The sequence below is a fragment of the Chelmon rostratus genome, chromosome 17 (assembly GCF_017976325.1).
Source record: "Chelmon rostratus isolate fCheRos1 chromosome 17, fCheRos1.pri, whole genome shotgun sequence".
In the NCBI taxonomy this organism is placed as follows: Eukaryota; Metazoa; Chordata; class Actinopteri; order Chaetodontiformes; family Chaetodontidae; genus Chelmon; species Chelmon rostratus.
In genome coordinates, this window is record NC_055674.1 from 11,031,060 (window position 1) to 11,058,397 (window position 27,338).

General features: G+C 44.7%; 2 protein-coding genes across 3 annotated transcripts in view; one reads left to right on the forward strand and one right to left on the reverse strand.

The window, feature by feature from the left end:
* Window positions 1-27,338, forward strand: part of LOC121620284 (mitochondrial import inner membrane translocase subunit tim16-like) — a 110,264-nt gene that overhangs the window by 53,305 nt on the left and 29,621 nt on the right. The gene's annotated exons all lie outside the window — the stretch shown is intronic.
* vasnb (vasorin b) lies at window positions 93-25,539 on the reverse strand. The gene is made up of 3 exons (XM_041956281.1): window positions 25,287-25,539; window positions 17,921-17,982; window positions 93-4,150 (listed from the first exon to the last, which is right to left on the reverse strand). The coding sequence occupies exon 3, from the start codon at window positions 4,141-4,143 to the stop codon at window positions 2,062-2,064; it is 2,082 nt and encodes a 693-aa protein (XP_041812215.1). The 5' UTR covers window positions 4,144-4,150; window positions 17,921-17,982; window positions 25,287-25,539; the 3' UTR covers window positions 93-2,061.

The following is a 27,338-nucleotide window of genomic DNA, read 5'->3' on the forward strand; positions in this document are numbered from 1 at the left end:
TCTTTTGCTTGTCAATCTAATCCTTCCTCATACAAGCAAAAGATGGAAAATACAAAAAAAAAAAAAAAACAAAGACAGCTTGGTCCTTTTATTTTTGGATATTCATTTAATGATAATATCACTTTTCCGCTTGTACAAATAAGTTCACAGAATTTTTTTATTAAAAAAAGCAACAAATGACAACAAGGAGCTTCCCAAAATAAACAGGGAAAAATTAACAATCACATTGAAAATACTTTTGGTTATCTTCAATGTATTCTATTTTACAGACAAACATTCCAGTTGCATTGCTTGATTGTTTTTTGTGTGTGTTGCCAAGGCTTTTTGTTAGCATGGAATTGTTAATTGTGCGCTGGGAATACTGTAGGCAGGTAACTTTACAGACATTCGCAGGTGTGTCTTTGGTGTGTTTGCCCATGGGTCGAGTTGTTTGGGGCTTAATGTACTCCTAGACATGCGGGCACAGAGAGGGGGTAACTGATAGTGACTTGATGTCTGCAGGTCTTTGCACAAGACAGAACCTGTACCTGCATTATCGCTGAAGTTGACAGAGCTACAGATGCACACACACACACACACACACACACACACACACACACACACACACACACACACACACACACACACACAGTCTTCCTCCTCTCTCTCAATCCTTTGAGTCCTTCTTCACCCTATATTCACAGATCTGGAGCTCACCTCTCTGTGTCTCATTGTCCCCTACACAGCAATAGCAACACTATTAAGTTTGCTGTAATGTGCGACTGGCCTTTCCATAGTCTGGTTAGGTGCAAGTGAGCAAAACTGGGACTTGGATGGTGCGCAGCATTACGCTGAGCGGACTATTTTTACTCAAGGGAAACACAATACACAACCAGAATTTGCTTTGCTAGTTATCGGCCACGCCAAGTTGCATGTTATGTGTGAGCTGTGGTTGAGAGATAAGACAGAGTTTACCTTGCAGGGTATATAAATAATAAATAAAATCTCTTTAGTTCTCTTTTGCTGTGGTATGGTCATGTGAGTTCTTTCTGCAATTAATGCAAGATCTAAACTGGTTGAACCTCAGTGCAGCACTGAAACAGAAGGAGTTCAGTCAACTGCTTCCCTCTGTACCTTTTGTAATCCTGCTTACCTTCTCCCTTTGTGATGGTAAAGCAGGCTGGGGACTTCAGAATTGAGAAGGGGGATTTAGTCTTGAGTCTGTCCAGACTCACATCTACTTAGACTGTCTGACATTGTGGGGGCAAAGCCCTTTGATTGACTTTGCTGGTACCAAACGAGTTTTAATCTTCAAAGATTTTAATCTGCTGTTTTGTCTGTTAGTCACAAGAGGTGGGGGGTGGAGGGTGTAGAGGGCTGTTAACAGTCACAATGTTGCACAATAAAAATTAACAAAGACTCAGGTATAAAAAAACATACATACAAAAAAAATCACTAGCATTTAGAGCCAAATAAAGCAATACAAGCATCAGCTATTTTCTCTGCACAACTTCATTTGGTATCTTAAAGATCATTCACAGCAAGCACTGATCCCTTTGGGGTAGCACTGAGGAGTTGCAACATGCAGCAAAAATATTTGCTGGTAGTGTCAAGGTGGGCTGTTGTGATTGGGAAAAGGCAGCTAAACCTCATTTCAGTGCACTCTCCTTTTATGAACAGATAAAGGAGGGCACGCGGTCACAGTGTCCCTTAACCCTAGGTTTCAGCCAATGACAATCACCATCAGTCCGAGCATCACAGCATGGGCGCTGATAGGTCGCCAGTCCAGCAATGTGAATGAGGAAATATTATTTAAGCAGGATGAAGCATGTAAATTGAGAAGAGGCACTCTCGTTGTTTTTTTAAGTCAAACAAATGTTTCTGAACTTGTTTAACGTCTGCTTAGACAGCCGGAGACATTGAGTTAAATACGTGTCCAGGTTCTCCATTGCTGGTTAGCTGGCTGATACTGTGCCCTCCTCTTTCACAATATCATATGCTGCTCTCTGTATTTCACCAGTGAGGAAAACAGAGCTGAAGAATTAAAATCCTCCTTTAGGTCTGAGTACTCAAAGCCAGGTGTCAAAAGTAGGAAGGCTTGTGTGAAGACATATTGTTATTTGATGTACAGTGATCCTGTAGTAGCAACACCTCATACTCCAGATTGCCATTCTGAACAGCAGGTTCAGGGATCATAAGTTGGGGCTGTTTTTGAGGCAGTGCCCCATTGTCCAAGCTAGTCTTAACTCCATCCAACTCTAGCTGAGAAGGCTCACAGTCTAGGTCCAGATGGCCCTTGGCCCTCTTCTTGCGAAGATAGCAAACCACTCCCACTGCTATTGCTATCAGTACCACCAATAGCAAGATGGCCATTGCAGGCACCAGCATAGTGGTCAACCTCTGGTCGTCAAACTGTGCATCGTGGCCCCTGACAGTTTCAGCTACAGTTTGGGCCTCAGTGCAGACACTGTCTGTGCCAATAGGGGCACCTAGTGGACTGGCACATACGGTGTAGGTGGAGTTGGGCCTCAGGCCTCTGAGTCTGTACTCTGGGAATGATGATGGTAGGCTCAGTTGAATGGGCCTGCGGTCCGGCCCAGAGAGATTGCGGTAAGTCAGGCGTATTCCACGGATGTAAGGCCGCATTTCAATGTAGCGGTGGAGGTCCAGCAAGATTGAGGTTGCGGTTGCCTGATGTGAGCTGATGTCTGGTGCATCTACAGTAACAGTTACCATGGGGATTTCATCTTCAGGTGGTGATGGTGGACGATGGTTTTGGACTTCACAATACATTCCAGAGGTGCCATGTGGACAGGTACACTCTACCTGGCCATGCTGGTCTAAGCGACAAGTACCCCCATTAAGACAGGTGTGAGAGGGACAGAAATGGTTCTCCTCAACTGGATCCATGCTACTGCTACTGGGGGATGCAGGGACAGGGGGCAGGGGAGAGTCATCATTTTCGTCTGTGGGGTTGTCACTGGCCCTGGGGACTGGAATAGCTTTAGTAGTACTTGGGAGGGTAGTGACAGGAACAGGCAGGGCAGTAGTAGTTTTGACAGTACTAGTGGTGACTGTTGTTGTGGTAGGACAGCCAAAATCCTTGTGGTCCAGTCTTTCCAATACTTTTCCTGCATTGATAGGTGGGAAATGGCAACGGGTCTCCTCTGTTCTCTCCAGGGTGATGCTTTGAGCTCTCAGCCATCTTGGGAACCATGATAAGGTGCAGAGGCAGTTGAAGGGGTTCTCCGCTATTGTGAGCTTTCTGAGGTGGGGTAAAAGTTGGGAGAACTCTTCAGGAAGGCCCTGCAGACTGAGGCTGCTAATGTCCAACTCCTGCAGCTCTCCAAGGCTCTGAAGGTCCTCAACCTTAAGAGGACCCATTGGGTTCCCAGCCAGGCTGAGGTGAATCAGCCCCTGGGTCTCCTTTAGCACTGCTGGGAAAGACTCAAGACGGTTTCCTGAGATGTCAAGCTCGTGGAGGTTCTTTAGACTGCCTATGAGCTCCTTATTCAGGCTGGTCAGCCCCACACCACCCAATTTGAGCGACTCCAGGTTTGGGGTCTGGAGGTCTGAAGGACCCAAGGTGGGTAAGACATTAAAGCGAAGGTCTAGCAGCAGGAGTTGGGGCATTGAGAGAGCAGGCAGGGATGTCAAATGGTTCCTCTGCAGTTTGAGTTCCAGCAGGTGTTCCAAGCCGGCAAAGGCTGCAGGGTGGATGGTCTCGATTTTATTACTATACAAATAAAGGCGCTCAAGCAGTGCCATACCCTGGAAACATTCCTCTGTAATGTGAGTGATCTGGTTGGATGACAAGTCCAGGTTTCTCAAAGAGGTCAAATGTTCAAAGACTTTTTCAGGAAGTTCAGTCAGTTTGTTTTGACTGAGGTCCAGCATTTCCAGGTTCTTCAGACCATCAAAGTCCTCAGATGTCAAGCCCTCAATGCCATTGGAAAAGAGGTAGAGGCTTTTTGTAGATGGGGGCAATCCCTTGGGAATGGTAGAGGAGCGTCTCAGAAAACATAAAATGGATTCTGGCGTGGAACACGAGCAGTCCTTTGGGCAATCGTTGGATAAGGTGCCATCAGGAAGGATGAGGATGAGCAGAAAGGGCATCAGTGGAGTGAGAAAGACCTTCATGGTGTAGACTCTTTCTCTCTCCATGCTCAGCCTGAAAAAGAGAACATATGACTGTCAATAACCTGCATAATCATTCAGAGAAATATACAGTAATACTGATGAAATCTGCAACAGAAGCTCATGTAACATGGCTGGTCTCTGTCACTGACATGTTTGAATAAGGAGCATCCAGTTGTTGCACCAAGAAATGTGTTGTATTTCTTTTGCAAAGAATATTTTCTCCCCGTACAGTCTTGTTTCAATGCCAAGCAAGGTCAGCTATTGATTCGCTGTGTGCGTCTTTAATGTCCTTCGTAGAGTGAGATTACTATCAAAGGTTTAACTACGCACAGCCAGTGATCAAAGGCAGTCTTTTGTCACAAGGTCTCTCAAACAATAGCGCTGTAGCTGTGACCTCAGGCTTTAGCCTTTTCTGCTATGCTCGAGGAAAAGTTGACATAGTGGCACCTTGCCACACTTTTCTGGCTAAAGGAGTGCCACAGTCTGCCTGCAACGACCTGTGTAATCGATAGCACTGTGGGATGAAAAAAACATTGTTTCCTTCTCTAATGATCCTACAGACGGCTCTGTATGTGTGTGCACATACCCAGCCACATGTATATAGTATATATATGATAATATGTGTGTTTGCAAACAAAAGGGTTTGTATTTGTAAGCTGCCACCCACTGCTATTTACTGTACTGCACACACTCTGCGGTTATAGTAGGGTCACAGTTAACTGTTCTCCCTATGTTTATGACAGACTCCACAGCCTATGAAACACACAGACACACAGCAGCAATGAACAAGTCCAATTTGTTTTGTTTCTGAGATCATGCATCAAAGTGAAAACACTTTTACTTTGAATGGTTTTCTGAAACAGTGAAAAGCTTTACATACGCCCTCTGAATGATTCCCCATAAACACTGCTCTGGGCTCTCCAGTTTCAGATGACCATACCGTGTCAACTTTGTGTGGCTGTATGTTGCTGCACGTGGCCACCCATCTGTGGATGATTTACTTTGTGCCGTTTCCAAACTTGGAGAGGGGCTTCACTGATTGCGTGGAGCTGCTTCCCTGACTATAGATGCGATATAAATAACACACACTTTCTATGTTGTCAGTATGCAGACTGAAAGCCAGGGCTACTTGCCAGATAAGTGTCTGTAAAACTGTAAAAAATGCTGAAATATAGAGACACAGAAGAGAGCACATCATCAGTACGATAACAAAAACTGTGATTTAAGCTCATTTTGCTGAAACCAAAGTCTTCTAAAAGAAACACCCTGGTGGAGCGTCGACATTGTACTCAAAAGGAAAAAGAGGGGCGTGAAGAATGAATGGAAATGAAGAAACTAGTAGTTGACAAGAGTCTGTGTGGCAGTTCATCTTCCTCTGCTACTGTGTGAGATGGCCTTGGGGGACGAAGCAATATTTCTGTCCTTTCTCTTTTTACTCCTGGGGGTGTCAACAGAAAACGCTTCTTTTGTTCTTAAACTGTGGCACTCTTGCCTGATTTGCTCAAATACACTCAAAATTCCCCTGTGTCCTGCGGTTACTTTTGTTATAATTTACATTTATTGATTTGGTATCATGATAGTGATAGGTTGCTTTCTAATTTATGACACCTGCAAATACTGTATGTTTGTAGACTTAAATGCCTGAGGGAGATTATTGTAGGCCTTAAATGGAGCACTTGTTGCACAAATACCTGAATGAGAAGCCAAGATGTGTGACTTACAGTTTAACACAGACAGAGAACATTCTGTTCTCACACTGCTTACCTAAGGTTGTGGCCGTTACACCAGTAACATCGAAAAAAAATAGCTTTGGACGTTTTATTTTACTCATTTCCTTTTCTATCTTGGAACAATATTCTTTTGCTCTGAAGTTTACAGCATTAATATATCTTGTAAAGTATGAACAATGTCATCTGTTAGATATACAGACATTAGAACAGCCTGTAGAAGCAAAGTTGCTCTTAAAGTTTTTTTCTTCTTGTTACCAGAATCAGTGTGATGTGGCCCATGCTAATAAACGTTGGGAAATAAAAGGGAATATCTTCAGCTGTCTCAAATTTTATTTTTCAAATGTATTTCAAAATTGAAAAAGAGACACTAATTAGTGTTTGGTCAACTTTTCCAAACACACAGAACGCTCTCATAGTCTATTTTTGCTAAAGGAAACACGAAATAATTAAGTGTTGCTGTAGTTTTGTTTCATTTCCTTGTAGGTGACAATGCCACCCACATTTCCTGAAGTCAAGTACATGTTACAGGAGCATCAAAGCTGCTGACCACTTAAATGATTTCTCAATTTTTAAATTATTTGCATATCTGTCCTCCTTTCACTCTGCCTTCTGTTTACAGAAGCATCCTCTTTCTAAAAAAAAAGAGAAGGGGAGATCAAGGGTTTTAGGGGGGCCCATTAGTGAGGCGGAGGAAGGTCCAGTATCATCTCATCAGACCACAGCTATGGCATTTATTTTCCTTCTCTTTCAGCATACTTTTCTTTCCACTCCTCCTTGAAATTACAACCTCCTTGGAAAGATTCCCTGATCTCTTATATTTCCTCCTCCATTATATAAACTAAAAGCCATCATGGCATTCGCTTGAACCCCACTGCCAACATGCTCCTCTTATTATCCGGATAACTCTTTCAGACATGGCAGAAATGTTACTCTCTGCCTCCAGATGCCAATAAAAGGACCGTGCTCAAACCTCAAGGCTTGGTTGAACAAAGCAGCCAGCTAGTTTTCAGAGTCAACACCTGCTAACAGCAGAAGCAGAAAAATTACTTAATGTTTGGCTGCCATGCAGAAAAGTTGGACCCACTTAATACAAGAATTGTTTATGGAAAATCTTGTCCAGAAAGTAACAGATAACATCTGATGGTGACAGTTTGCTGTTGGCTGCAACTAAACGGACTGTGCAGGTGAGGGGTTGCAGTTATCCCATAATTCGCACAGTGCCTGGGGGGGTTCAGTTTAACAGGTGACTAATTACATGTTCACAGTTGTAAAGAATTTTTTTTATCGTGCCTCAGTGGCTGGGGAGAAGTCCAAAGTAAGCAACTTTTTATTTGCTTCTGTTGGAAATAAAAGTTTTAATTGTCGTAATCAATAATAACTGGAGTTCATACAATTGCCAGAACGTATTAAAATAGTCACGGAGAAAAAGGCTGCCTTCTTTAAAGGGGTCAGAAATGATGGAGGTGCCGATGGAAGAGGGAAAAGAAGGGAAGTGTTTCTGCCATGCTGCGTATGTGTACAGATTGAGGGAAAACAAAAGGATTTGGGAAGATAAACAGGAGATGAAGAGGATAGGGAGCATCGAGCAACAGCTGGAGCGAATGCAGATGGTCTCAGGTTTTCATATCATCACTGTGTGTGTGTGGTGCTGCGTTTCAGTTTCGGTGCAGGACAAGAGGTGTGTGTGTGCGCCAAAGAGGGCCGTCTGCTCAGAACAAACACTGCATGCACTTCACCGTTTGTGTGAGAGAAGTATCATATGTGCCTGAAGTTGTCCAAAAATCCAATCTCGTTCCTTGCGGAGACGGAAACCTGACTTTGGTGCATTGTATCAGGGCCTGAGATGGGTATGAGGGTCCAGTGCCAGAACATACAACAACATCAAGGCAGCCATGAGAGGAGAGGGAGCTATGCAGATAAAACTGAGAATATTTTTCTTAGAAACTCAACATGGTGACTCTACTGTAGCTCCCTGGGGCAGAATGTTTATTTGAGTGTGCCTCATTCCAAACTGGGCCAGGCACATCTGATAACCCAGTGGAGGAGAAACTGTGGTGGAGTGGGAGGCGAGGATCACAGATAAACCGTAGCTTGATAGGTTAGATTCTCCTGTTTTCTTTCTTTCTGGATACGAGCGACTTGTGCAGGTCTTATCGGCGGGATGAGATAAGGCGCAGTTGTGGCGTCACTACAGTATGGATGCACAGCATGCGGTGGGGCTGATTGGCTCCTGGCTGTGTGGCTTTAACTGAAGTGTTTTGAAGTGAATGCAGGTGGAGGGTCCGGAGATAGCAGAAAGACAGCCTTGTCATCCCGAGCAAGACGGAATGCCCCCTCCTCTCCTGCCCTCCTCCTCCTCCTCTCTTGAGTTGTAATTTCCTTTTCTCTCCCCTGCGCGCTTGTTGAGACATTCCTGAGACAGGCAGCAGCTGAGTTTGAAAAAGCAAGCTTGTCTGTGTCATTGGCTTGGCATTTAGAGATTAACAAGGAGTCTTTCTGGGTTTATAAACCGACGATTGGCTGGATGAATGATGGTGCTGCTTATGTGAATGGGAGTTCAAACATCCTTGTGACCAGATTTGTTACGTAACGATTGTTCTTACATCTGTGTTTTCTTTAAGCTTGAGTCTAGGTTTGTGGGTTGTATTAGAATAAAATGTGTTGGCTGATGAATATGTAGAATCAGCCTAGGGCCAGAAACAATATGGAGCAAGCACAAAGCAAAAAACATGTGAACACCTTTGCACGACACTAAGTGAAATACATGGCCAGCCCCTTGAAAAGAAAAATGAAAGAGAGAATAAGAAGAGGCGAAAGGAAGAGAAGCATTTTTTCCAGCTCCCTCAGCTCACTTCTTATCCCGCTTTTTCTTTCTTTTCATGATGAGGAGGAAAGGAAAACACAAGCAGGGGAACGGCGGAGACAAAAGCAGGTTTCTGTCAGCAGGGGCACCGGGGTGGAGAGGTGGATAAGACCTGGCTTTGGGAGGGTGAAGTGGGCTTCGGCAATTAAATCCCGGCAGGCCAAGCATCAAGAGCCCTTATCTTCAGAGCTGAAGGCCAACACTGAGGGGCAATGAAGGGTACAAGAGGGGGGTAGAAAATTGCGGTATGTGTGTGGAGGAGTCGCAGGTCACTGTGCACTTGCATAATACAGGGCTGGGCCGGGGACTACGGGGGGGGGGCACCATGCCAAGTCACAGTAAGGGGATAAGGCTGCACACTCCCTTTAAAGAGGCCCCTTCTGCCTGGCTTTATCATATTAAAGGAACAACACTTGTGGTATGTGTATTGATGTATGATCTATAGAGGTGTAGGTCACTTCACTGGCATGCACTGCTAAAATATATTACAATAGTAGCTCCCTGAGTAGATTTACTGCAGTAGCACAGGGACATGAATTCACATAGGTTGTAAATGATAACTTAGGCACCCAGAGACATGCTGGTGATGAAGGCTGATGTGAGCCCTCTGACCCACCCCACCCCCTCCACCCCTTCCCATGTCCCCATTTCCCCTCTATTTTTGCCCCTTTTCTATCCTCAACCCTATGAGTGGACACACAAAAAAACACTCCTCAAGTCACACACTCCCTATTCCCACCCCGTACTAGAGCCCATCCTTGACACAGCTGGACCCTGTTATATATATAATCCAGTGGGGTTATCCGTCAACATGACAAAGGGGTCAAGAGAGAATTGCTAAGGGGGAACAAGAGTTACACAAAATATCCACGGTTCAAAAGATAACGTAATGAGTAGCACAGGAGAGAAAATAGCATGTTTGTGCAGGCAGAAAGACGCAGCACAACTATGATTTTAAAAATGTCAGCTATGCTAATGTCAGTCAGTTGGTACGCATGTAATGCAGCCAGGTATTTTTATTGTTTATAGCATGAGCTACTGAATCTCTAATGCAGTCCTCTATTGCTTGTTCTACCTGTTAAACAAACTATATCACAGCGTAGATAAGCAAAGGAAGCATGCGTGGATCAAAGAGGAAGCCATGTTTGGAGATGGAGACATAAGGATTGAAAAAGGAAGAGCGTTCCATTTAGGGGGTGCTCAGGGGTTTTGGCATGATATTTGGAAAGTAGATTAATTTTCTTAAAGTTCTATAACATATTTTTGCAAATTCATAAGTAATACCTAACACCTATTTATTTTTAGTGAAAATAAGTGTGATCATGTGACAGCTAATAGCTGTTTTCTTTTGCAGTTTGTCAAGGTAAGCTCCATCTGTCTATCTTAAGTAGCTTAGGTAAAGCTAAAATGCTCAGATTTGACAAGCAACAGATAAAGTGTCAGAAGATGAAGGCTCAGCTGCAAAAAACATGTGTAATGCCAGCAGTGGCTAAAAGAGGGACAATATTCCAGAATACGCTCTACTACAGTCACACTGCATTTCCATCAAGGTCCATCAAGCAGGCAGACTACAAACACAGACAGGGGAGAGGAGGACATGTGGAATGAAAGAAAGATGATAGTTCGTCTATATCTGTCACTGGCAATACTCATCTTGAAGCCACAATATCATTGTAATGCTTTGTAGTGGTATAAAGGGGGGTTACGGGCTGTAGTAATTTTACAGTACGCTGCACAAACAAAGCTTTCCTGCTGATTTCAGCCTTACCACAAGAAAAAACCCCGTAATAGGCACATCCATCGTGCATCTGCTCAGCCTGCGCTGACTGATGTCAAAGTTGTTGTTTTAATTAACACAACCAACCACTTAACCAACAGGCAGGTTCCTGTCGGCCTGCCTCTGAGTTACAGACTTTAGTTCAAATTTTTTTATGCTTCTCTCTTTCTATGCTCCGTGCAACGTGCACAACTAAATGAGCTGCAAAGCAACCTATTATTTGTGTGAAGGGCAGCCTATTCATCTCAGGATTTATGGTTTTGACCAGGTCTGCTTATGAGGACAGTGTGAAGCAGTACCATTAGTATCTGCAGCTGGAGGACTTGAAAGAGAGCATAATATACAGTCCAGGGGTGAGTGGGAGGGCAGTGGAACACTAAAACTCACAAAAACAGTGACTATTTGCTGCACTGTAGGAGGGCTACTTGGCAACTCAGTTTTTTTCATGTGCTGAAGAGATATGTTTGATTGTAAAGTGTCAACACAAAAGAGAAAAAAGAAGAAACTTAAGCGCTGGACAGTCATTTCAGATAGCATCAGTCCAAAGGACAACAAAGCCCATGAAGCAGTGAGGCAGAGAGCGACTCCTTGAGGTCAGAGGCCAGGCTCTAGATTAGTGTTTACTGCTGCTCAGTATTCTGTGTCCTCTGTTGTAGCTGTGGCCCCGACAACACAGATAACAGGCCCTGTTTGACACGGGCACACACCCCGCTCCGGTTACACACACACACCTGAAGCTTGCTGGTCCTCGTCTCCACAACAGGTGCTTTCTCCGCTCCTCCAGGGCAACGTGAAACCCAAAACCTCTGGAGCGTGTCTGAGTAAATGATGCGACCTGCGCCAGGGCTCCAGCGTTAGCCGGCTGCACACTCCTGCCTCAGAGGAGAGAGAAGGCGGGAGGGGAACGGAAGCAGGGAGAGGTGGGCGGCCGGGCAGACCAGAACTGGGACTCTGCAGCAGCGTGTCTGCAGTCTGGCTCGGCCTCCTCTGAGCTTTCGAGCGTAGAGGTCAGGCACTACGTGTTCCAAAAGGAAATGTGGACCATTTCCTTTTGTTTTATTGCTGAAGGATATGACAGATGGTGCTGTAGATGTTAGACTTGATTTTGTTTTCATAAAGGCACACATGAGGGGAGACACAGGACGCTCTGGCTGAGGTGGACTCTCTTCTCTCTCTCGGTTTACACACAGCGTCCTCTTGTTTTGCCTGGCGAGCGATGTCTCAACACTGACACTCATCTTTCACCAGAGCACCCCGCCCTGCGACCTCTGGGGACAGATAGTCACTGAGGTCACAGTCACATTTCTTTCGTCTGTCTGAGACCTTCACCACAGGACTCTCGTGTTACACAGACGTGAAGGATTTGAGAGTACCACAGACTCTTCTCTGTGGTGTTGTGCCTCATGTAAAAAACAGTCAGGTGCCCAAGCAGCCGCCCGTCCTATCAGTGGCCTGAACAGTATGACCGCACCACTCTGCTGTGTCCGTCTTTGACCTGGCTTGAATCAGTCACAGCCGAGTGGTGCAGAAACACACTCCTTCTTGCCCTACTTGCTATCTCTTACTCCCTATCTCGCTCGCTTTTTTTGTTCATATTTTATTTACTCTTAAACATGGCAGCAAACTGCACCACTGCGGTAGTCACAGTGGGATGAGTCCAAAAGCACTACATCACCAGGGAACGCTGAACACAACATCCTAGTGTCACAAAACTGGGCTCTCTCCAGGTCTTGGCTTGTGCCTTCATATCCTGTGCACGACCATTCACGCCTCCTTCCAGAATCAAAACTTTATTGTACTGTCTGGCTCACTGACCCTGGGAGCGGTCTTGTCCAGAGCTTTGTTCTCCAGATTGCGACAAAGCGAACTGGTCTCAGGCAGCGTTTCAAAAAGTCTCCTTTTCGACAGTCTTCGAAAGCACCTGAAAGAACTGGAGCCGGAGCGGGGACAGGGAAATGTTTGCACTGCATGTGTGCTTGCGGTTAGAACTGGCTGGATGGACCAGTTTTATCAGTCAGCCACAAGCTTGATGTAATGAGCACGCTCCGACAGCCTGCCTACCCCTCTGACATTCATTCCAGGTCCAACATGACTACAATGCTGGTTTCTCACCTGGCCTGGACTCTGTGTCTCATTTTCAGGACTTATGTACCAGCCCTGGTACAATCAGCAACATTTTACTGAACTGTGGAAAGAGAGCCGCAATTACTGCCTGACGCATGCTGTCGCTCTTATTTGTATAAAAGATCAAGAAACGGACCACACTGGATGTTGACAGTGTTTTTACCTTTGTGCTTTGTTGCGACAGCACTGTGTAAGAGTTCAAACTGGAGCTCGGCTTATTCAGAGGGTGTGTGAGTCAGGCAGCAGGCAGGCGCACTGACTGGCAGGCTGACTATCCTTGTTACACAAACAATGTCACACGTACTCAGAAGGAAACACTTGCAAATTATCCATCTTCCTGCCTGCTAACCATAGTCTGACTGCATTTCTGTCAATACTCTGACAGTAAATGTGCACACACACACATGCAGCCATACCTACAAACACACTGTAGAGCTGCGTGCCGGCCAACTTACAGGCGACACTCGCCTTTGACACATCGCACAAATATTCCGAACATCTTCACCCTCTCGCCTCGCCGTTCCCCTCGCTCACCTCTTTCCTCTCTCTCTCAGGTTTGTTCATGTAGCTGGCAAGAGTATGACTGGAATCTGATGGGGGCACATCTCCTCCACCTGTCGAAACAACCCTGCAGGGCCTGTGTAAATGCGTAGCAACTACGTAGCTGTCAAAGTGCTCATTAGGCTGGAGGCCTTTTGAGAGCTCGAGGCTGAATTAATGGCAAACAGAAACCTGGAACAATGCTAGTGCTGACAGATAAACATGAACTTGTTTACCTTGTTAAAATGCAGTTCAGCACAGGAACTTGTCGACTTACAAAGGACGGAACAGTCTTTCACCTACTATGTGCGAATTTGAAGATCAGGATGTAAAACAAGCTGTTCTTTCTTCAATCAGCCAACTGTCACTGAGCTGAGAAAGAAAAAAGCTCCTATTTGTATCTTACTTAGCACCTCGTCTTTAGGTTTAGTTGCTATGTCGGGAAGGAAGCGAGTTATTTGTTGATGTATTGACTGACAAGTGAGTCATTTATAGGTTGTTCATGACGACTCATGTTGAGTTTGGCTGTCCATGTTGTTGTGGATTGAGTATAATTTGAAATGAAAGACCCCCTACAATGAAAATTAAGGTTTTAGCCTTGTTAACATGGCCATGGGATGGTTTTCACGAACAAAATAAGCAGTCAGCGCCGTGGCTGAGCATTTCCACCTTGGAACTGCATTCTTTGGAATAGGTTTTTTGGTTTGAACATGGATGACTGAATTACTCCTATCCACCACTGCGCACAGGAGCTGAGAAACCCTGCTGCTGGCGAGGGGGCTGAGGGGTGGTTCGAGACAGAGGCAGGGATTATTTTTTACATATTCACAGATCTGCACATATTAAATAAAGGCAAAGATGTAGTGTTACAGCCTTTTAAGAAAGGCTTTTTTTCATGGAAAATGAATTTAAATAATTTTGACGAGCAGAGATGAGTTTTTAGGGGGTTAATCAGTGCCAGGAGAGGAACTTTAAGATGGAGTCATGTCCATTTTCAGTTGTCGGTGACATTATGTAACTAGTGTTGTATACAGGATTTACAGGAAATCTGGCACAAGTGGAACTTTCCTCATTTGCTTCTGTACCACAACCTGCATTTAAAGGCAGGCATCACGCTGTACTACCTGTTTGTCAGGCCCCCAAACCCCACACCCCCTCCTTTTCTAAGAGTTACCGTTTGTGATTTTTCTAGTCATTCTGCCCTGTGGGGTTTTTCCTCCGATAAAAAACAACAACAAAAAAAACACCTCAGATATGTGCCACACACACAAGATAAATGTGAAATGCAGATGACTCGTGCTGATTAGGATGTCACAAAGGAATTTATTGTAAAACTGCTGCCAGGGCAGGGGAGGCTTGCCGGTAAACCAGCAGTCAAGCAGCACAGCTCCCCCGGGACTAACACTGACATGCACGGCCTCAGATGCCACATGTTTACCTCCTCAACCAAAATGTTTACTTGTTTAGCGCAGTATTAATACCACAGCACAGCTTTTTGTGGCTTTTTAGTGGCTTCTTACATGCACATCTGATCTGATTCATTGTTAATCCACTTTTATCTATTTCGTTGCTGGAGAACAATTATTTCCTTCATTCTAATAAACTCAATTCAACTCTCAGAGAAATGACATGATCCCATGGGCCAGCGTCAGTCTTAAACCCCTCATTTGATTAGCACACTGACCTGCATACTCTAGTAAATAAACAGGTGAGATCTAGCATCTTATCTTAGCGAGTGTAAAGACATCAATCAGCAGCAGTCTATTAAGACATCAACACTGACCCCGAAGTCTGCAATTTGTCTGCAGCAGGTGTGCACTGGCAGACGATTCCTCATATCCAGTGCAAACTTGAAGAAAGAGGGGAGGGGGGTAGTGACAGAAGCGGAGGAATAAACAAGTGAGCGTTCCGTAACCTCCTTTTCCCTTTGGGTTGTTAGGGCACACAATGGATTGCGTAAATCTCCTGAATGCAACGATCCAATGAAGTGCCTGAAGGAATCCATGGTGCATTTCTTAGAAGACCGTCAAAATCAATACAATATGAACTCCTGCTCATTTCCAAAGCATTTAGCAACATGATCTGCTTAGGATGTAAGTCAGGATCTGCCTGGTGAAGCCGTTCTATTAAAAACATACGCGAACACAAACTTCACCCCAGACTTATTGTTTCCATTTATTCCACAGGGTGCTGCTTTTTAAAGGACCAACACCACTGTTTTTGCAAGTTTTAGCAGCAGATTACGTTCAATTTACATTTTTACTATTGCACACAACCTGTGCTGTCTGTTCATTTTTAAACAGTTTGAAAATGTATTAGCAGACTTGTTAAACTTGCTCCAGCTGTGTAGCTCATCACACAGAACAAGCTTTGGCATTTGCGACATTGTTACTGTCATGATAATAAGTTTGATTTAAAAATGCTGCACTGAATTACTAATTATTAATAGTTTAGCTCAAAGCAAAGCAGACTCAAGCAAGTCTCAGTAGTCTGTTAGCAGATCTTCATACTGTCAGGAAATGAATGGAAGTCGGAAAATACATATTCAAATGTATAAAAACAAAGCAGCATGGTTCATCGAATAATTAACTGTGATGTGAAATATACACGGAATGAACTTAATGGGTTGAAACTTAAGGAGGCTTTTACCCTGACCTCTAAAGAATGAGAGCCCCTTGGTGTGGATATGAAGGAGCACAGATCAGTGCCTTCAGTATACAGGGTCTGTGTCTGTATGTCTGCGCCCTATAAGATCTTGAATCTTGAATCTTGAATCTATTGGTTAGACACACTGTACCGAGACGAACAGCTGCCACAGAGAGATAGAAGGAATGAATGATGCTTTGTTATGATGGCACTGCATCGTAATGTGTCTTAAAAAAAAGGAACACTTTGTTTGCTCTCACATCCGTTCATACGCGTCATTGAGTGAGTACACTAGATTCCTGAGTTGACTTGTAACACACAGAACAAAGCATACCTGTGCGTGTGTGTGTTCTGATGTCAATGAGTTTGTGTGTGTCTGGTAGAGTTAGAGTATATATATACATATATATATATATATATATATATATATATATATCAAGGAGCACCCTTGTTTGCTCTTCCATGTTTGCTTTTAGGTCGAAATATTAACATTATTAACTGACAATTATACGTGGTGTTGACGTTTGACGCTGTCTAGATGTTTAATGCACACAGCTGCAGGTCACATTAATGGGAAACAGCTCCATCACATGCACACACTCATATTTTACTTCACATTTAAATATATACATTAGGTGTGGCAGCAGAGATGTGTATTCAGCACTCAGGAGAATGACAGGTAAAACACACACACATATATCATATCAGAGTGCGCCGTAATCCATCACAGCGTGTCCAAGCTTTGATGTTGTAACTACAGGATTAAGGCAGAAACAGAGCCGGTGTGCATGCAGACAGTGAAGGATGGCCTGCACTTCAAATAATTTACAGCCTAAGGTCAACTAAAGTCAACCCCAGGAGAAGCGCTCTGCACCGCCCGGCTCTCTCCTCGTCCCTTGTTTTCCCTGAAGAGGGCTGGGCTGCTCGGAGAGAGGCGGGCAGAGCGGTAAGGCAATTAGCGAGAGCTGCGGTGTGCGTCCAGAGGCCTGAGGCCACGGTCTTGTCCTGCACATGTGTGCGTCTTTACAAGCCCACACAGTGCCTGTCACAGCTCATTGACAACTAGCACAACACAGGAATGAGGCAAGGCAGAGAGTCGGGGGTCAGGAGGGGTGTGTAAAGTAGAACAGAGAGCCAGAGCGACAGTTTTCACCAGTGACGCCATGGTAGACGATAACCGGACCACAGCACGTTTGCTTGGGTGGATTATTAGTTTTGGTTTTCAAAGGACTTAAAAACCACGCAAAAACTGAACTTTAAAAACAACATTTGCAACAGAACATTAACAGAGGGCTTTGCTGACTGTACTTGCAGTGGCTTTTAAAGGATAAAGCTGACGATATATTCAAAAGTTTTGTTATTACCAAAAAATTGCATGAAAAAATAAAACCAATTATATTATAGCAGCTGGGCACTGTCGTTTTTAGCAAACGTTACGGTAAAAAAAAAAAGTACATAGTTTAGTTTGCTGGGGTGTAGTGTGTGTGAGCGTCTATGGCAGCAGGACGTTGGACCAAGTCATTGCTGACAATAAGAAAAATATGGGACATCACCAGACGTATCATTTTGTGTTCAACTGATTTGCTTCTTTCTAAAAGATCTATATATTGCGTATGAGCGTTTCACACACTGCACATGTTCACAAGGTGAAATGTACCGAGAAGTCAAAATTCCATAACTTCCTGCATTCTCTTGTTTCCTTTTCCCTCTGTCTGTATGTCTGTAAGCCTACACAGCCTCATTGTATATTTGAAATGCAGTGTGTGTGTGTGTGTGTGTGTTAAGAGAGCCGCTCTTGTTCTCCTGCCAGTCTTGTTAAGAGGCTCAGAGTTGTGTGAAAGGACCCCATTGAGGAAGCAGGGTGTTACGGTTAACACAATAAGGACCGCCAACAGCGTGTGGTCTGGGTTTTCTGGATGCAAATATTCAAAGGCGCGTATTATTATGACGCGTGTCAAAAATACAACACTGCTGGTGTAATATATCTTAAACTAAACAACGCTCTGAGAAACTCTTCCTGATGTGAACAGTATGTTTGCATCATAGTAGCTGACCACATCTTATTCATAATGACACAGATTACTAATAAATCTGTCAGGTTTAATTTCATGCTTCGCTCACCCAGTGAAGAAGCTTCCTCCTCCGGTCTCACTCCACTTTTCTTGCTTTCAGGTCGTCTTTTCCTGGAAGGAAAACAACAGTTGCACCTATTAGCCAAATATGTCGCAACGTTTTTGCTCTTCTCTCCACTTATTTGGAATCCAACCCCCCAGTCATGCATTGTTAATGACCCGCAATCAAAACAGGAAGTTTTTTTTTTTTTTTTTTTTCCCTGTTAATTGGTTGGATTCCAGCTGTGTGCGGGAGCGTGCTGAGCGCTGGCAGGCCGTGTGGCAGCACAAGAGAATGATGGAGGAAGAATGCAGGCCGACCACTCTCCACTCTGTCAGCTCCTTGTCCTGTGGTATCAGCCCATCAGCCATGGCCCGAGAGTGTGTTAGTGTGTGCGTGCGTGTGTGTGTGGGTGCATGTGTGCGCGTATGTGTGTAGTGTTGATTTAAGCTCTCCCGTGCTTCTTTCAACCCGTATCTGTTGCACTGTGTTTATAGCACGGTTTCTGGTATGATCTGCGAGATTAATTAGGTTTCACCCTCCCAAGCTGTTGAATGAGGTGTCAAAGGTCACTCATGTGACATTTCCTACAAAGAATCAAATGTGACCACAGCAGATGATTGTTTTAATATATCAAAGCAGGTATGGAGTATATACATCACTGATTTCCAGTGCTTTTCCTCAGTTAGTGTTATGATCAGTTGTTTTTGTGTGTTTTATACAGTGGTTGTCAAACTGGGGGTCGGCCAGGTTGAAAAATATGAAGTGAAACAAAGTTGAATGAACATGATTTATGCAGGGAAAATAAACAAGAGTTGACTGATGCTAAATTTCAACTGGGATCCTTTTTTATTCGCTGTTTCCCCAATTATTGTTAATGATAGATAATAATTGTGGGGTGGGGGGGTCATGAACTTTTTGAAGGCGTCTGAAGGGGGCATGCCAGAAAAAGCCTGAGAACCACCGGTTTGAGAGGAGCTGACGCTGTGGCAATGGCCCTCAGTTTTTTGAAGCCAAGAACAGCTTTAGTTTTATGTGATAGCAGCTGGCGGGGCCCAAATTGACCACACGTTTTGTGTTTCTAATGATTAGCGTCTCATTATCCACGACCACGGAACGACTTGTGCGTGCCTTCGTGTGTTTGTTGCTTTGTGTAAATTCAGTATTAACTAGCATTGAATGTTATTTTTGAGCGTGCTTATGGGATCATAAATATGAGCTGAATTTGGGAAAACCCACGTACAAAGTGACCACTTGATAGATGTTTTATTAGAGGGGGACGCTGGGCCAAGAGCTGCTCCCACATTTCTTTGTAATGGCCGACTTTTTTTTGTTTTCATTTAATTGATTTAAGGCATGGTCATAAAACAGTTTTGGAGATAATTAGCTGAGATGCACACAGCATTTCTTTCTTTTTCTCTCCCATTTATACAGCACAGACATACTGTTAACCATACACCTATTCATGTTGAATGCGTCAGACACACTCTTCCAGTGTATTTCCACTAAGCAGTGTTTTTAAGCCACATTTCACATAGCTCTGAGTCAAGGTGGAACACAGAGCGAGGGCCAAATCACATGCTGTAACTGATTGTGTAACACCTGAAGCGTCACTTTGCTTTGCATTTAAAATCCCGGAGTCGCCCTGCAGGACACGCTCACTTCCACATATAATGCATTGTTTACACCTGAAAATAACCCGTCACAGTCCAGGACTCGGTTTGCCCCGCTGACCTGCTATGAGGCCTTTGCTGCACTCTGCATCTGTGTGTTTATCTGTCTGTAGTTGTGCTTTGCGCTGCTGCACAGACACTTTCGCACTTGTTTTTTTTGTGTGAGCTCAGTGCATGTTTTTAGGTTATTTGCATGCATTTCACTGCTCTGTACAGGTATACACCTGACGGATGCTGACCATCCTGTGAGTGCAGCTACCCCGCCGTGGTCAGTTTCCTAAGGTCACTGTGTCTCCCTCTCAGACAATCCCTGGACTGCACTGTAAATATTTAGCTTTCAATGTGGAACTCGACACCCAAAATAGACGCAAATCATCTTTACCGCACGGCTCCGTGAATGACTGTGGCACTTTTAAAACAGACAAAACTGTCAACAACAATATTCCTGCCTTGTGTGCCTTAATAGCTCAGGCTGCCTCTTCCACGTCGTTCCAAGAGACATTCGGTCTTTAATTAGTGCAGACTGCACGCTACCAAATCATTGGTAGTATCCTTTAACCTGCCAGTACCTCTTATTTTCTCTCTTTTCACTCTTATTGGTTTACTTTCATATTTATTCTCTTTTGAAGGAGCTATTTCTGTCATTCCCTTTTTCAGAGGACTGATACTTTTCAGCCTCTCTGTCCACTATAATTTTCTTTCTTCCTCTGTGTTCATCTGTTAAACATAAATATCGCCTCACCCATCGCCTCCTCTGTTTCTCCTTTTCTCTCCCTGTGTCACTCCCTTTCTCTTTCCCCATCTGGTTTAATCCCTCCCAAAGCAGAACAAAGCGGAGCAGTCTGATGTTAATGTTCAAACCACATTCTAGTGGCATCATGTAGGACTGCCAACAATTTGTCCAAATTATAGCTCAAAACCTCCTGAACCTGCAGAGGACGGGTGGGATAAACAGAGAAAAGCTTCATGTCTCGCTGTAGGTGTGCTGCCTTGACTCTGCCTCCTCTATGTTGAATATGGACACCAGTGACAAGCTGTGACTTGTGGCACTGTCAAAACCGCTCGGCTGTTGATCGCAGCGTTGAGTGATTTAAATATGAGCTGATACCCGGTGGCACTCGGATATACACATGCAGGCATTTGCACGTATGCATGCACAGATTTTCTCTCTCTGGCTGCCGCTCGCTCTCTTACGGTGCAGAGAGCAGCAGATAAAAACACTATTTGTGTCCCTGGCTATGACGGAAATAGACATTAAGTAAAAGGGGACCATAGAGCTCCAACGCGGACTGATGCAACGCAAGAGAGAGGCTCTGAGCGTACGTGTCGCCCGGTATGTACGACGTGCCTGACCGAGAGTGCGCGTGGACGTCACCGTTTTCTGTGATGAACAACATCTCAGACACTTGTTGACCCGATCGCAAGCCGACACACACTAACCCACAGGTACACACACACACACCTTCAAATTTACTCAGCCGTCTTATCATTCAATCCATATTCTGTAATACGTTAAGAGTTAATGTTCATCTCAGTGGTTTAATATTTAACCTTCCTCTCAAAGTGAGATCTGTCTTCCCCTTCTGGTTTTGGTCAAACAGGATAGGTACGTGTGTGTATGTGTGTGTGTGCGCACCCTTGCTTTGCTCTTGCCCAGTAAGTTCTGGTTCAAGGCTCATTTCTTAATTATAGTGCTGGCCAGAGGTAATTATAACCTTAGATTAAGAGCCGTTTTTCTTTTTTTACGGGCCCACTGAAATGCAGCAATTTGTGGTGGCTTTCTGGGATGAACATCCTCCCTCTCATCCTCTCTCTCTCTCTCTCTCTCTCTCTCCCCCTCTCTCCAGCTGTCTCTCACTCTGCTCCTCTCTTTGAATACTCCACTGGAGTTGGTTTTGGAATTTGGGGGATTTTTGGCTTTCAGCAGATTTTCCAACCAGACTGAGAAGGTTAAAAAAAAAATAATTTAATGCAAAGCTTGAGAGAGTAATTTCTTTCATGCCATCTTTGAATCAGAGGGTCGTCTGCTTTAGCAGATAGACGAGCTGGTAAGAATGTGACGACGACGAGCATGTGTGCGTCTGTGGACGCGGAGGACAGCAGTCATTTGGGGTTTGAGCTCAAGCTGGGGCACTCCAGAGCCCTCAGATCCCTTTGCATGTGTGTGTGTATATTTATGCAAGGTTTTGAAGTGGTTCTTCTGAACGCATCATTTGGCTGCATCGGTAAGCTCTTCTTCAATTTAGCTTGGCAGGCGTAAGGGCTGGGGTTTGCCTCCGCATACCGCTGGGTCAGCATTGATGTGTGAGACTGAGGCCTTTGAAGCCAGGGGTTTTATTTAAGACGCCTCTTCGAGAGAGCTGCTCCAACCTTTGGTTATCAACCAGGAAACACCCCCCACACGCCCCTTGAGTTCTCTCACTCACACTCACACACTCACACAGACCCCTTGCCAATTGAGTTGCACCCTCACTTTCATATGTCCTTGAGGAAAAACAAACACACACATTTTCACACACTTTCTGCCCTGTCGATTTCCCTCTCTCTGCCTGCTGTGTGAGTGCCCCACTCTTGTCCTCATCTCCTACCTCCACCTCCCTGTATCCCTCCACTTCTCCCTTCCCCAGGCCTCCTCGCCTCAGCACCTGACTTTTAACCCTCTAATCCCTCTGATGCAGAGGGTAAGATGCTTCAGGCACTGCCGCTAATTGGTGTAAAACAGAGCTCCGGCTGATGCGAGGCACGATGTGAAATCCTCAGATATCAGCTAGTTTGTAGAAGAGAGACAGCATTCGGCGTAAAGTGTTAATTAATAAGTAAATTTAGGCCCCTGTGAGGTGTCCTGTGTCATGTCTCAATACAAGCAGCTGTCAATAATCCACATTTAGAAATCAGTGCTCTTTTCCACCCGAGCTCTTTGGCACAGATAATGAAATGCCAGCCTTGATTTTGTTTAAAAAAAGAAAATCTGACACAATGTTGGTAACCAGATCCTGGATGGGTATCGCGGTTTCGACATCACTGTCTCAGTGGTGTGACAGCAGGCCTGCGCTTAATTGTTTAAATTGGGTTTTATGACAGAGGGCTCATTCGACTTAGTCATGCTTCCTGTCCGCAGACCAACATTTAAGGGGAAGAAATGTCCCGTGGGGCGGCCATAATCCACCCAGTGTGCATGTGTGTCTCACTTAGTGCTCACACCAGCACGCACAATTTCACATTTGATCGTCAAAGTGTCGCCACATGTTGTGCAACTAATATTTTGACGAGCCGTGATACTGTCAGTGCAGTAAGGGCCTTCTCCTCCTCCCTGTTCGCATCGTCTATCCACTCACTTCTTTTCAGTCATTTTCAACAAGTGGCTGCACAAACTCACAACCGTCTGCTGTTTAAAGGGTGAAACGCTGCAGCAGAAAGCAGTATTGTACAGCTCCATAAACAGAAAATAACTCCTCTGGCGCAGCCACTCTCTTGTACCGTAAGTGTTACAGTCTGTGCAGCATACTAGCCTGAAAGTTCTCCACATTAGTGACAGATAATTGGACCCCTGTGGCTGCTCTGTGTCTGGTAGCCTAATATAAACCAATTACCACCATTATATACTGTCAATGACACAGTAGCTTCTCCTATAGCGTAATGACAGCCTGTGAGGAAACACATGGCGAGCAAACAAGCGGTACACCAGTGCAGGGGTTAATAGCAGGGCCATTGGAGTAGTTTACATTGCCTGTTTTGCCCTCAGGAAAGATTAGGCGATTTTCTGTGCCTGTTTGTGGGAGCAGTGTAAAGGATGTTAATCTGACTGAAAGATGGAGGGAGGTTAGAGCCAGAAGACTGCAGAGGAATTGTGTCTTTAATGAGGTCTGGTTTGATCACGTTCGTGTGGTTATGACCCCAGGAGCAGAGGACAAGCACTTAAGGTTAAAAGTAGGTTTAAATTAGTTATTTTGCAGAGCTTCTTCGGGACAAGATGAGGCTCTATCTCAGCGAAAAGTTTATATTGGCATAATATTTGGAAACACAAGATGATATTATCTGGAGAAAACAAATGCAGTGACAGTTCTTTGGAACTTCACTTTATGGAGCAGAGATGCGTCTAAACGTGTTGAGTCGTGCCACTTTATTGGATCCTAGTTTTATTGGAGGAGGAGGTCACTCAGAGATTTAATCTTTCAGGAATTTGACCTCAACGCTCGCTGCTCTGCTGCACACATGCTGAGGGAAGCTGGTGTCTTTCTAATTCTCCTCTGTAACTTTCTTCACATCTGAGCCAGTGTTTCATTCATCCGTCTCCCCGCCACACCGCCTTCAGCTGAAAATCAAATGATTGAGCTGTTCAACTTTTAAATCTGGCTTTGGAACGTGTCCACACTGCAATCAAAGTATCGTATTTAATTTAATGTAATAATACTGCAGAAATTGCTTATTGCTTCATAACAGTAGCAGCTGTTGATAGATGTCTTTAATATTGTAGTGTGGCACCAATAATGCCCAGACTGAATCACACAGCTATGATATGCCCTTATCTTCCATCCATCATGTGGAGCAGCAGATATTTAGTGGCTTCATGAATTCCTCGAGATTTGTGTTTGTTCTAAGCAGCACAATCAATCACTGACAGACAGAATTGGCATTGGCACTTTTCTTCCGTAATGGTTTTTAGCATTCACACTGAAAAATATAAAATAATGCACGAAAGCCGTGATCAGCAGCATGCTGCAGTTATGTTTTGATGATGGGCCACCCCTGCGCAACATCACTCCCCACTGATCTCCGGACCTGACTCAGTCATAATGTCACAAAGATCATCTGCTTTTGGCCACATGCACGCTGGAAGGCTAAATCCGGTGACTGCGCGTTATCTGACCCGCATTTCAACGCGTGTGTCCAATTGAACCTTTCTGTTGTGGGACGTCCCCTCGTGTGGGTCCAAAAACAGCTGTCCTCTGCGGTGAGCACGGCTCGGTGCGGTCTAGACACTCGGCTCGGCCCCTGCGTGCTGCACGGCGTCCTGCGGTCCGACACCAGCCCGCCTCATTACCGCCCCGACGGCTCCTTGTGCGCGGCGCACACGCTCGCGTTTCACACGTTTTCCCAAACACAGAACAACTGTTTTATTGTCAGTATTTGACGCATTAGTGGCGCCCACATCGCCGGTGAAACCTGTTGCATCCAATAAATCACTGGAGCGTTCGTGTTGATTTGGAGCTCCTGTTGGAAGTATATTTTTGTGCATTTTGTAATGCAGTGCACATTTACAGAAAAACTAAAGATTATTAAAGCAGCACGCGGTACTTTAAAAGCCTGAAAGGGTTTTTACAATATTATCAACTTAGTGCTGAGCAGAACAGAAGCTCGGCGAGTCTTTGGATTATTCTATAGTGAGTTTTCGTGGAGCGAGTTGTCACATACAGGAAAAACGAACAGCTTTAATTAGCAGAACTGAGGGTTGGATGCTTCTTTTGAAGAAGACATAAACTTAATGAAGAGTTTGGGTTTTGCTCTGGAAAAGGATTCAGCTTACTGGCGCAGTTTGTCTGTTAAGATGTTCCAAAAGTTAATCATATTCCTCCCGACGGCGTTTGTCAACAAAACCCCGCTCACGCGTCTTTACGCGCTTCTTGATCCTGTTCCAAGCGATAGAGCCCGAAAAGTAGGAAATATTTATAGTTGTTTTATGATTCAAAGCAGGAAACTCTTACCCCGAACTTCCAAGCTGTGAAATTGCGCTTCTGTCTTTATCCAAACGCAGCAGTTCGCCGATATAACTCCAGACCTTGTAGTTTTCCGAACGTGCGCTCTCACTCTCTCTCTCTCTCTTTAAAAAAAGTTTCTGTGAACGTATTAAGCTTATTAACAAACGGTCTTCATTAAATCCTTGGAGAGGTACACGGACCTCCACGTCAAGGAATGCGCTCAAGTGCTCACTCCCTGGACAAAAAGCGCTTTATTGCTGAGCACAGAGGAGAGTTAAAGCGGAGGGATGGGAGGGGCGAGGCCAGGCGCGCCGCAGCAGAGCGCACTGCTGCACAGAGCCGAGAGCAGCGCAGCAGCTCACCTTGCAGCCCGGCTGAAATTCCGGCTTCCTCTCAGCTCTGCATCTTAATGCTCACCTGCACGACCTGTTTTCCGCAAGAGGCATCACTGGGTTTATTATCTGCTGAGATGTTTGAATGACTGTTGATCAAGTTTTGCTTTTTGAAGTATGCGTCTCACACAGCTGCTGTAGGCTTCAGCATACTTGCTTTGACAGGGCTAAAGGTGGAAAATCAAACAAAGCCAGCCACACTACATCCCTTTGAACTGAAATCCATGATCTAGAAAACATTTGTCATGAGGTAACAGTTATGATAAATGAAAAAAGAGAGATGCCAAGAAAACAGTTTCCTCTGTTTGTCTATCAGTTTGTGACTCAGTCTTATCTGTTCACACACCTTATCTCTCAGCTGACATGTGGCCAGTTTGCCTTCACAGTGTACGTGCAGTGTGCATTAGCACATATGGTCGCTTCATTCACAGAGCTACCGTAAAGCTGAGAAAGCTATTGAATACTTCCCAACACCAGTGACAAACTACCCGTCGGCAGCTGGCAGCCTATTTCGATGTCAGCCGGTCCCAACAAGGTGCAGTAAAGTGATAGCTCTCAGGAACTGTGTCACCTCCGATGTGCACTTTTAGCCACATGTCACTGAATTACCCAGAACCTCGAAGCCTGTGTATGCTGCTCAAATGTTTCAGTTTGACCTGCGCAGAAGCTCCTGTTCTCTCCACACATTGACAAGAAATTGTAAAAAAAAATATATGTATATGTTACTGAAACCAGGCCAGATTTCTCCTTACGCTTAAGGTGTAGAGACTCCCAACAAGAAACAGATCAGCAAACAGGCACTGAGGCTGTGGCACATGTCTCCTGAAGCAGCCCCCGCCTTCAGTATCCTCTGGAAAAGGGACACTTAAGTCCCTGTTGACCCATGCTTATGTATTTTGTGCAGTTAACTTCCTGATAGCAGTCTCCAGGCAGTCCGCTTGTCTCTGGCTCCTTCTCCCTCTACTCCTACTGTAGGAGTAGAGGGACAACACACCCACGCACGTGCACGTTGCCATCTGCAAGGCATTACAGTAAATTGCAGGAATAGAGAAATGATTTCACGCATGTCCCGTAGGCTCCAGATGTGGCTGCTCAGCTTTTTTTATGTGTTCAAGAGAAATAAAGAAGGGGGTAAGGAGTAAATCTTAGCCTGTTGCACTTTATCACAGACGTGTGAGGCTCACAAAATCAGTGCTGGTGCTCCATCTGTCTGTTTCTTGCCCTCATTTGCTCGCTCTCTAGCTAAATAAACACAAGCCTCTGTGTCCAAACTACACAGCCAGGGCTGAGGCTGTCCAGGTAACACTGACAATGAGTTATTTGTCTTACTCGCTCAGCTTGTGTATGTTGGATGGTGAGGAGCACCAGCGTCTCCAGAGCTCAGGTAGTCAAGGACTCACCTCCAGACTGACGACTGTCTGTTATTCTTTCTGCAGAAGCTCATTTGTTGCTTGAGTTTTTGCGGCCAACTGCAGAGTAAACCGTCTCAAATTCAGCATGTCAGCAAAGCTGAATGTTGCCTCAACCGGTTGTGACAGTGAAATGGATAATTAGATAAGTAAATCCAGTGTAAAATTCAGCGTTGCAATGCAAACACGCATAATGAAGCAATGACAGCGTTAACTCAGAGTAAGTATTTTAAGCATTTATGCATTATAAGCACTAA

Coding starts and splice junctions, on each gene's coding strand:
- vasnb (XM_041956281.1), bottom strand. CDS start 4,143: ATGGAGAGAGAAAGAGTCTACACCATGAAGGTCTTTCTCACTCCACTG.